The 12228-nt window shown below is 39.2% G+C and overlaps 1 protein-coding gene across 1 annotated transcript in view; it reads right to left on the bottom strand.

The window, feature by feature from the left end:
* Positions 1 to 587: 587 nt before the first annotated feature.
* Positions 588 to 12228, bottom strand: part of LOC127423421 (suppressor of cytokine signaling 5-like) — a 30104-nt gene continuing 18463 nt past the window's right edge. The window contains exon 2 of the mRNA XM_051667702.1: positions 588 to 7441. Coding sequence (XP_051523662.1) covers positions 5842 to 7428 — 1587 coding nt within the window. The 5' untranslated portion in view covers positions 7429 to 7441 and the 3' untranslated portion in view covers positions 588 to 5841. The remainder of the gene's footprint in view (positions 7442 to 12228) is intronic.

Raw genomic sequence — 12228 nt, forward strand, 5'->3', positions numbered from 1 at the left:
CTATATCTATCTATCTATCTATCTATATATAGATTGATATTTACTTTTAATCCATTACTTATTAAAACTAGGGAAAAGGAGAGAGTAGAGGCATCATATTCCCATTCTCTACTCCCATCTGAATGAGCTAAATTCCTCCCCTGATAAAAATGAGCAATTCTTATGAAACCCATCAAGACAATTGGCTCATTTGAGATGTGCAAATTCTGCACAGAACCGATCACAGGCAGGTGCATGCTGGTTAGAAATATGTCCGAATTACTGTGATGTCATGGTGACGTATGTCAAAAATACTGGCAATGTTTAGAGCCAGGCAGCGAAGTTACTTTCTCCCAGCTGCGCAAACTGCAAGCACGATGGGAAACGACTTGCTGACAACAGTTTAATGCTCATTGGCTTAAACAACAGTAATGTGTTTTTGTTTTTTGTTTTTTTTCTAAAGTGTTTGATCTTGTAACTCTGATATGTCTTTATGCATAAAAATTATGTGAATATTCCCAACACTGTAAATGTGTGATGTCTGTATGGGATATACACTTATACACTGGCGGCCAAAAGTTTGGAATAATGTACAGATTTTATGGAAAGAAATAGAAATTGGTATTTTTATTCACCAAAGTGGCACTGAACTGATCACAATGTATAGTCAGGACATTAATAGCATGAACAATTACTATTACAATTTGAAAAAAATGAATCTACTTCAAAGAGTTCTCATCAAAAAATCCTCCACATGCAGCATTGACAGCTTTGCAGATCCTTGGCATTCTAGCTGTCAGTTTGTCCAGATACTCAGGTGACATTTCACCCCACACTTCCTGTAGCACTTGCCATAGATGTGGCTGTCTTGTCGGGCACTTCTCACGCACCTTTCAGTCTAGCTGATCCCGTAAAAGCTCAATGGGTTTAAGATCCATAACACTCTTTTCCAATTATCTGTTGTCCAATGTCTGTGTTTCTTTGCCCACTCTAACCTTTTCTTTTTGATTTTCTGTTTCAAAAGGGGCTTTTTCTTTGCAATTCTTCCCATAAGGCCTGCACCCCTGAGTCTTCTCTTTACTGTTGTACGTGAAACTGGTGTTGAGTGGGTAGAATTCAATGAAGCTGTCAGCTGAGGACATGTGAGGCGTCTATTTCTCAAACTAGAGACTCTGATGTACTTATCCTCTTGTTTAGTTGTACATCTGGCCTTCCACATCTCTTTCTGTCCTTGTTATAGCCAGTTGTTCTTTGTCTTTGAAGACTGTAGTGTACACCTTTGTATGAAATCTTCAGTTTTTTGGCAATTTCAAGCATTGTATAGCCTTCATTCCTCAAAACAATGATTGACTGACGAGTTTTTAGAGAAAGCGGTTTCTTTTATTTTGCCATTTTTGGCACTTTGACACTATTGCATACTGTAGCAACTCAAAAACAAACACAAAGACAATGTTAAGCTTCATTTAACAAATCAAATAGCTTTCAGCTGTGTTTATTATAATAGCTATAAAGTGATATTCTAGTACCAAATTAGCAATTTAGCATGATTACTCAAGGATAAGGTGTTGGAGTGATGGCTGCTGGAAATGGGGCCTGTCTAGATTTGATCAAAAATGACTTTTTTCAAATAGTGATGGTGCTGTTTTTTACATCAGTAATGTCCTGACTATACTTTGTGATCAGTTGAATGCCACTTTGGTGAATTAAAGTACCAATTTCCTTCCGAAACGATCTGTACTTTATTCCAAACTTTCTAAACTTATTTTTATTATTCTAAAATCCTCACATTTATTAAAATAAAAAATGAAAATGACATGGCTGTTGGGGTGAATTGAATAACAGGTACATTGGGTGACCCGTTCCTCATATTAGTTTTCATTTAAAAACAACAGAATTGAAATTAGATTCACTTTATCAGAAACAAAGCAAATGAACGCAAATCACACAATATCTGCCTTTGATCTCATAGGTAACTGATCCACTACTAGAAGTGACAGCTGTCTGACCTGACAGCACTTATTTCACTCCTCCCCTGACTGCAGCCACCTACTTAAGTCTACTTTCAAGGCCAGGAGTTTGGCATCTCAAACAAGCCTAACATCCTGGTTATGGTGTGTGTACACACACATGTACACACACAATATTGTGTGTTAAGAAAAGTCTACATTTAGGACCATTAAGATGTTTTTGCATTTAGACATTATTTTCATGACACTTAAGCATATTTTAACTCCCAAGTCTCGTATACTGTGAAACGTTCGGGCATTTTACTTGTTTACTTGTACTATTTCCACTGCTATTAATGTTTAATTATGGTAAAAGTAAAACAAATTTTGTACTATATTACAGTAAAAAAAAAAAAACAAGTTGTACAATTTTTTTTTAATTATTATTATTTTAATCTGGGAAAATGAAAACAGTACCAAGGGAGTACTACTATGATGTAAAAATACTTTACAATTTAAATATATATCCTTACTGAGATCTTTATTATAGGAACAACTGTAAACTTATTTATTCATGTGATTATCTAATCAGCCAATCGTGTGGCAGCAGTGCAATGCATAAAATCATGCAGATACTGGTCAGGAGCTTCAGTTAAATGTTCACATCAACCATCAGAATGGGGAAAAATTTGATTTCAGCAATTTCGACCATGGCATGATTGTTGGTGCCAGACGGGCTGGTATTTCTGTAACTGCTGATCTCCTGGGATGTTCACGCACAACATTTTTCCTCATAGCTGTAATGAGAATATCATAATGGCCATCACAAAAAACATCATAATATTTTTATGCATTGCTATAATGCGAATTTGGGGGCAAGATATTTGTAGCTATCATAAAAATAATGCCAAAATGTAAAAAAATCTTAATATCCCTTAAAAAAAAACAAAACAAAAAAAAAAAAATGCAAAATATAATTTCTTATGTTTCTTTTGATTTTTGAGTTAAATAGGGCCAGGTCATTTCCTTGACAGGTTTCATGAGAATTCACCATTATAGGTACACATCAAGTTTGATGGGTTAGTGCACTAAATATTGTCTGGAGGTAAGCCAAGCATGACAAACTTTTACAGGAAAGCAGCAAGCAGGACAGCTGGCCCTTTCAAAATCAGATCCTTTTGATGCCATGTCAACCTGGAACCTGCTTCACTACCACCATCCCAGCAGCAGCTTTAAGTTGCACGAATTTCATCCACACTATGCAGAAAATGGTGGTGACAATACAAAAGATCCTTCTCTTGAATTTGAATTCATCTAAGGGAGACATGACCCTGACATCCTCTCTTGGGCAAGAAAAAAAAAGAAAAAAGACGACTCAATGGGACAAAGTGAAGAAGACATCTTTAAATGCATTAGGATCATCTGTTGATTGTGTTGCCTCGGAGAAGCAAATAAAACAAAACTTTATGTCAGCAGAAGTCTCTTAAGGTTGGAAAGGAGGACAGGGGCAATGCAACACACACACGGCTGGTTATAGTTTTACTGTAACACACTGCTGTTTGGGTGTTGTAAGCCTGAGCTTAGCCTAACGTTAGTATTTGGCAGTTGTACCTGATCAGTCTCATCAAATAAAAACAACAAAGTCAGAAAGGATCGGGAATCAATAGCCATATCACTAGTAGTACTCAAAATACATTATACATCAGCACCACGCTCATGAAGAGGATGACTTTATGTTTCTCTCATGATGCCATTGACTCTTGGTGCAGGCACAGTTGTTTGAATATGAAAACTTGATGTATTTTTCAATAGGACTACTGTTAGTAACATGTCCATTTAATGCACCATAAGATGAACTAAAAGCTCTAGATGTATGAAGGTGCACTGCTTATAGGGATAGTTCACCCAAAAATGAAAATTTGTCAATTACTTACCCTCATGTCATTCCAAACTCATATTACTTTCTTCTGTGGAACACAAAAGGAGATATTTTGAAGAATTCAAATATTTTTCCATACAATGACAAAGTGAATGGTCACACAAAAAGACCTGTGAGTAAATTAAAGAATTTTCATTTTTTTGTGAACTAAGTGATTGGGTCTTTTTACACGGTGTGGATTTTGGTACTAAACAGAGGAGAAAAAAAAAGCACAAGAGTTACATAGGTGTCTAAAAACAATATACACAGTGTACAATTAAATCTTTAATTTTACTCAAAGTAAGTTTTTACTGATTCTGAATTGATCCAGAAGCTGGTCTTGACCTAAGGGGCCTATATGTGATTTTTTCTTTCTTAGGTAAACCTTGAAAAGTCCGCTTTGGATAAAGGTGTCTGCTAAATGAATAAATGTAAATATAATGTATTTAATATTCATTTATTAACTACTAATATTATCCTACGGGCCACAACAAACCAGAATGACCAATTCCGATTACACTGATGGGGTCATAAAATACTCTATCCTCTCTAGAGCAATGTGGCTTAGACAAAGTGAGCGTAGAGTTTTTTCTACAGTATAAGGGAGAGTGTTTATGCCTATCAACAATGGTCCCAGTTTAGCAGGTTTTATATTGCTGCTCCCACTAACATAAGCACAGTTAAGGTAAAGTGCTCTTAATCAGTGCCCAATTTCCAGGGCACTGACAGACCATTCACAACAATACAAAAAGATATAGAATTAGTCCCCCCCCCCCCCCCACCGTGCAATTAGTGGTAGGAATTAATTATTACAAAACAATTAGAGACAAAAACAAAGTAACTCTGTTTTTGGAAAACCAAGCGCTCTTACATCACATGACGCATTGTGCATCGTCATCCTGATCACTTCCCGGAAGAGTTAAGGAAGCAGAACATCAAAGAGCCCTTCTCTCCATTGCTAGTCAATCCATATTTCATGGATCTCTCTCCCTTCTTTATGAGCAGGGCAAAACACTTTCTATTTCCTGCCCTACAATGCTTCCTCCTCTAACCATGGAATGAGCACAGAATGTTACCATGGTAACCTAAGACAGAGCACCATGAAAGCTAAGGATGATGTAAGAAGCTAGAAAAAAGACATTTTTAACCACCCCCCTCCATTTCACCTCCAATTAAAATGTGTCAAATATTATTTTAATTAAAAATTAAAAATGCAATTTTAATGCAAGGGAATTAAGGGCAGACAGGGAAGTGAATTGGTAGCTCAACAGAAATAACAAGATGAAATGGCTCTAAACCACACAGCCAACCAACGAAAAAAATGCATGAAAGTGGCATTAAATATAATGTAGAAGTGCAGCCCCCTTGTTTCTTTTGAGCAAGGCCATGAGAACTGAGGGAGAAGGGAAAAGTGAGACTAAAGTATACTTCAGTTTTCCACATACTGCTACATCTCGCACAGTGCGCGTAAAACAAATTTCGTCAACAGCACGCTTGTAATGTGCACATGTAGGCAAGTTTTTCTAGACGTGCGGACAGTCTGTGCGTGTCGTCTGAACATGCCCCTGGTGTTGACTGTCCTAAAGATTATCACAAAGCAGTCGTAGTGCGCGTGCGTTGAACGTGTCCATACAGTTGCGGTCAAAAGAGTATACTTTGAAAGGCTAGAGCACTCAACCGTGTGCAAGATGTAATTACAAGCAGAAAAACGAAGTACACCCTAGCATTAAGACCTCTGCTGATTCAGCCTAGTCCAGAAGCTGTAGTGAAATGTGCACACTGGAGAGCCATTTTTAACTGTATATGCATTTCTTTGTTAGAGTGATAAAAAAAATTATAGAAGCTTATATATTGTGTTCAGTTTCAGGTCCCTCCTTACATAGCTTCATCCCCAAACATCAAAACCCTTCCCTCCAAATCAACTCTTAATTCCTCCACCTCTGCAAAGTGCTGAATGGCCTACTTCTGTTAAAGAGTTTAGAAGTACGCTGCCCTGCCTCACTTGGCCTTGATTGGCTCCCTCTCAAGCCAGCGTACTCTCACCCTCTGCTTATAATGATACTCCCTGAGGTAGTCCTGCAGAGCAGGGGGCAGTGACAGTGCCCTGATGCCATCGTAGGTAATCCCATGGCAAATGGCGGCTCGGGCCAGGGTTTGTAGGCCGAAAGGGAAGGTCCGGTGCAGAGGCACGGTCAGCAGCGGCTCAAAGAACATGCAAGCGCTAGGGTCCTTGTAGTGCTCCAATAGTGCTGTGACGGTGGCTGCATGGAACACGCAGGGGTCATGTGCGTCAAAGCTAAAGTTGTGATTCCACTGCTCGATGCGTGCATGGAGCGAACGGCCATAGCGGCGGAAGCTAACGGAGAACAGGTAGTCTTCTTGAGCCGAGTCGCGAAGCAGAAAGGTGCCCTCGGGCCGACCATCCAGTAGCGCTTCAGCCTCATAACGGTCCATCACACCCCAGTAGCAGGGCAGTGCCGTGATCTGTTGGAGATCCGGAACCAGGCAGTGGATGTAGTCAATCTGGGTGTGGACTTTCCAGGGCCCTGGCTGCTTGCTGCCAAGATGACTCTCTGCTGAAGCATGCCGCTGTTTGGGCCTGCGAGCTTGTAAGCAGAGAGTGGTGGTTTCATCGTCCTCAGAGTCACAGTTAACTGCTGTTGCCCCCGAGCTATTGCTTAGGGCCTCATTCATTCCAGGGGTCAGTTTAGGTCCCAGCTTATAAAGAGAAGTTAGAGGGGCAGTGATGGCCTCCACGGTGTGGATCTGGGCATCTGGGGGTGGGTCCACACCCTCCTCAATGCTGAGCCGCCTTCTTTCTCGCAAGCGTTCCTCCTCATCTTCTGGTGTTGCACAGGCAGCACCACAGGCATCAGAGAATGAATCCACTGGCATCACTGTGACTGGTGCTGTGTGCTGTTTAATAAGATGCCATTTCCGGGCAAGATCTGATCCTGGTGCGAAGGGGCATGTCTCCAGCATGAGCTCTGTGATTTGGATCTTACGTTTTGGTGGTGGAAGGTAGGTGCTTCGAGGGGATGAGCGCAATGGAAGGCACAGGCCTACTGTATCATGGATCTGCTGGCGTAGTGAGCGTGTTGCCCCCGGCTCGAGCTCCTCTCGGCTGCTACCAGTCCCATGCCTGCGCCGAGACCGGCCCGATAGACGATCTGTGGTCTCTAGTGAACTCTGCGCATTATTGGAGCATGAGTGTCTCTTCTTTCCATTCCAAGGTGCATGACGTGAATAAGAGTCCCTGCGGGATCCCAGGGGGGCACGAGTATCTTCAGTCTCCTGCTCAATTGTGATGTCTAATATCTGGGACACATCCACGACACAATTATGACCCCGTCGCACCACACTCCCACTTGACCTCCATGCCACTAGAGAGAGTGCTGCGACACTGTTGGAGGGACTAGGTGCCTCCTGAGTGCCATCTTCCTGAGCCTTTGCCACAATGTGGCATACCGTGTCTACATGTTGTTGAAGCTCTGGCGGCGTTTCAATACGGGCACCCCCCTCTGGGTGGATAAGTGATTGACATCCCCTCTTCAGGTTGCTCCACACCTTTCCAACCTTCTCCATTAGTTGGGGGCACCTGGACCAGGGGAAGAAAACAAAGTAAGATTTACATTAGAGCATGATTATGAAAACAGCATTTCAACAGAACAGACATAACAAATCAGACAAATTTAATGGACTGTTTTTTTCAAAAGATGTACACAGATGTTTTAATGTGCCACAGAGCTGGCAAATCAATAATTAGTAATAACTATATGAAGATACATATTTTACATATTTTAAATATTATCATTTGATTAGTCTACAGTCACTAGCCTTAACTACACATAACAATTCTTAGTTCTTTTTAAGTCAGACATGGTAAAAATAATAGATCTGCAGTAAGTAAACGAGTCAGATTGCTGGCTCCACTATGTTTTACGCTGTTAATTCAGAAGCATCACAGTGAATAGTAGTGAACACAGTGAACTGTTTCCTATTTTCATTTGGTGTTCCATCTGCTTCGACTGAACATTGCACATTAGAGATCCATTGACAGAACCAAAAGTCATGAGATTTTCTTGACTTTTGGTTCTGTAAAAAAAAAAAAAAAAAAAAAAAAAAAAAAAAAAACTTATGCCAAAATCTGCCATAATTTTTTTACCAGTTCTAAAAAAAAAATAAAAAAATTAAAATTTATAATAATTCTTGGTTCCCTACCCTAATTAATTTTGCTCAAAATGTCATGTTTGTGATGAGATTAAAATTGTAATATGTATATATGTTCTTTTTACATATTTACACCTTAAAATGTAGTAGTGACACAGTGACGTAGTGAGTGTATATAGTCACGCAATCAGAGACACTCCCTACAGTGAAACAGGTTAATACCAGGTGAAAACGGCAATGTTTCTCAGCTGGCCACTTGGGATTGGATCACCCAAGACGGATGTTAATACCAGGTGTAAACAGGGCCCAAGTGATTAAAGTGTTGCCAGGCAGACTCTCAGAGACTCAAGGGCAGCGCTAAAAATGAACTTGTGGAACTGCTCCCAGTCAACCTGCTGCAGTGGGCTGAGTTACCATTCTGGTCTGGGCCTGTGTTTTTATGACCCACCACAGCAGAACACTCAAAAGCTTAAGGACAGAAGGGTTTTGTATAAATTGCAAAACGTGGCTTCCATGTGCTCCGCTTAAACATAACCATGAATTTGTGTTTGAGCTTATTCATTAACTGTTCCCCCACTCGTTATTAGTCAAATTCAATGTGTTATTTTTTTTCAATTTTGAACACATGATATTTCTTTGGCTGAGAACTGTCAAAACAGTACAAATGTGAGTCAGCAATAGAGGAGTGATCCCCTCCAGGTGATGCATGAGCTCGAGGACTGCATGTCCCCATCTTCTTTATTGAGCACATGTACTCAGGCACAGAATGAACTTTCCTCCAATGAACACATTAAGCAAGCAGTAAAACTCAAGTGCATACCATCACAGAAAACCAAAGTAGAAGCTCAAAAATAAGGATTTTCCGGCTGGTCAGGCCAGAAGTTCAGATTTTGATTGGCTTCACCACCAAAAAAAAAAAAGAGAAATATTTTTAGCAATGTATTTTATACAGTTGAAGTCAGAAGTTTACATACACCTTAGCCAAATACATTTAAACTAAGTTTTTCACAATTCCTGACATTTAATTTTAGAAAACATTCCCTGTCTTACGTCAGTTAGGATCACTATTTATTTTAAGAATGTGAAATGTCAGAATAATAGTAGAGAGAATGATTTATTTCAGCTTTTATTTCTTTCATCACATTCCCAGTGGGTCAGAAGTTTACATACACTTTGTTAGTATTTGGTAGCATTGCCTTTAAATTGTTTAACTTGGGTCAAACGTTTTGGGTAGCCTTTCACAAGCTTCTCACAATAAGTTGCCGGAATTTTTGCCCATTCCTCCAGACAGAACTGGTGTAACTCAGTCAGGTTTGTAGGCCTCCATGCTCACACATGCTTTTTCAGTTCTGCCCACAAATAAGATTCTATAAGATTGAGGTCAGGGCTTTGTGATGGCCACTCCAATACCTTGAAATTGTTGTCCTTAGGCTATTTTGCCACAACTTTGGAAGTATGCTTGGGGTCACTGTCCATTTGGAAGACCCATTTGCGACCAAGCTTTAACTTCCTGGCTGATGTCTTGAGATGTTGCTTCAATATATCTACATAAATGTCCTTCTTCATGATGCCATAAATTTTGTGAAGTGCACCAGTCCCTCCTGCAGCAAAGCAACCCCACGACATGATGCTGCCACCCCCATGCTTCACGGTTGGGATGGTGTTCTTCGGCTTGCAAGCCTCACCCTCTTTCCTCCAAACATAACGATGGTCATTATGGCCAAACAGTTCAAATTTGTTTCATCAGACCAGAGGACATTTCTCCAGAAAGTAAGATCTTTGTCCCCATGTGCACTTGCAAACTGTAGTCTGGCTTTTTATGGCAGTTTTGGAGCAGTGGCTTCTTCCTTGCTGAGCAGCCTTTCGGGTAATGTTAATATAGGACTCGTTTTACTGTGGATATAGGTACTTGTCTACCTGTTTCCTCCAACATCTTCACAAGGTCCTTTTCTGTTGTTCTAGGACTGATCTGTACTTTTCGCACCAAACTACGTTCATCTCTAGGAGACAGAATGTATCTCCTTGATGAGCGGTATGATAGCTGTGTGGTCCCATGATGTTTATACTTGCATACTATTGTTTGTACAGATGAACATGGTACCTTCAGGCATTTGGAAATTGCTCCCAAGGATGAACCAGATTTGTGGAGGTCCACAATGTTTTTTCTGAGGTCTTTGCTGATTTCTTTTGATTATCCCATGATGTCAAGCAAAGAGGCACTGAGTTTGAAGGTAGGCCTTAAAATACATCCAGGGTACACCTCCAATTGACTCTAATTAGCCTATCAGAAACTAATTGGCTAATTGCCTAAAGGCTTTACATTATTTTCTGGAATTTTCCAAGCTGCTTAAAGGCACAGTTAACTTAGTGTATGTAAACTTCTGACCCACTGGAATTGTGATATATTAAAAGTGAAACAATCTGTCTGTTAACAATTGTTGGAAAAATTACTTGTGTCATGCACAAAGTAGATGTCCTGAACGACTTGCCAAAACTATAGTTTGCTAATATGAAATCTGTGGAGTGGTTAAAAAATTCATTATAATGACTTCAACCTAAGTGTATGTAAACTTCTGACTTCAACTGTATGTGGTTAAAAAAATAAAATAAATAAATAAATACTGGAAATTATACAACTTAAATGCAAGTCTTTGACAGCCTTGCAAAGTGATCCCAATCAATTAGCCTTTTTAAAACGACTTATTTAAAAAAAATAAAAAAAATAAAAGTATATCATTGTATCAATTTGCACACAATCAAAAACCAAGACTTTAAATTATTTAAAGTGAAATATGTCACAACATGAGCAGCCTGAACGAAAGAGAGAAATCAATATATCAAGTCTCCTGATAAAAATAACAGAATGTAGGTCATGTGGGAGAAAGAGCTACAGTGCATTATTCACCTTCTCTCAGATAGCAGAGAGGAAGAGGATGGGTGTCATGTTTTTAGAGGTTGCATTCACTTTAATTGTATAGAAAAATTATGCAATGAAAGTAAATGGTGACTGAGATTAACATACTGCGTTCAAAACAAAAGTTAGTCATGCACTCACAGCAATATGAGAGTGGAGTAAATGATAACAGCACTTTCAATTTTATGTGAACTATCCCTTTAATGTCTTGCTTTATCCTTGCCAGCTCTGCAAGTTCTAGGTTGGTTTAGAACTGTGTGGCCCCAAAAGATAAATGATAAACATTTCAGTAAATGGCACTGTATCTCAACAATAAATATCAAAACAAGTGGCATTTACTTTAAAGACATGCAGCACAATAAAATAATACAAAGATATGTAGCATAATCACACATTCAAGTAAAACATTTCACAAAAAAGATTGTTAGGTTTCAAATGACAAAACAACAGATATATTGTTCAAAATTAAGACAAAAAGCATTTGGACACTTTCTAGTTGACAAACATTAGTAAAACAAGTCCATAGTAATGTGAAGATCTACACCTGTGGCAACTCTGATATGACATCTTTGTGAACTTCACAGCTGACTGCACACATCCACTAAAAATCTACTTGATACAAGTTGGTTGAATTAATTGCAAAAATGGCAATGAAAAGTTAAGTTAGTTCTGAGAAAGGGTCTGGCATCATTTGTTTGCAGATGCCCCTAGGGTTGATATTTTGTTGTCTAATGTAATGAAATGCATCCATTTTAAGATTTATTCCCAGCATCATCCTTATCTCTCTCCATTCCCTCCCTCCCACTCTTCTCTTTTTAGCCAAAGCATGGATGGTCATAAATCAAAGCTTAGATCTGTCAGTGCAGCTATGGTGACAATGTGCGTAGAGGCCAACAGGCCTGACCTTTCCTCCAATCTCAGGAACCTTGCTCCACTTCAAACTGAAATTGCAATACAGAACAACATTTGTAAAACTCTTGTGGTGTAGTCAGCAGTGTACATGAATAGGGCCAACGAGTTCATATATGAAGTGAAAGGTTACTTCTCAATCTAAAAAGTAGCATACATATTGAAAAAAGACGATTGCGCAAAATGTGTTGCATGGCCATTATTAGAACTAGTGAAATGTGAAATGAGTAGAACAATGGTAAACTGCCATCATATTAGGGCAGGGCGATTTTATAGTTTACGTTTTGAAACAATTATTATTATTTTTTTTTATTTATTTATTTTTTTAAATCGGGGAATCTAGGTTTTGAATAAAAACATTAGATACGTTGCCAATCCATCGATAGCTGGAT

Source organism: Myxocyprinus asiaticus, chromosome 32 (assembly GCF_019703515.2).
Source record: "Myxocyprinus asiaticus isolate MX2 ecotype Aquarium Trade chromosome 32, UBuf_Myxa_2, whole genome shotgun sequence".
NCBI lineage: Eukaryota > Metazoa > Chordata > Actinopteri > Cypriniformes > Catostomidae > Myxocyprinus > Myxocyprinus asiaticus.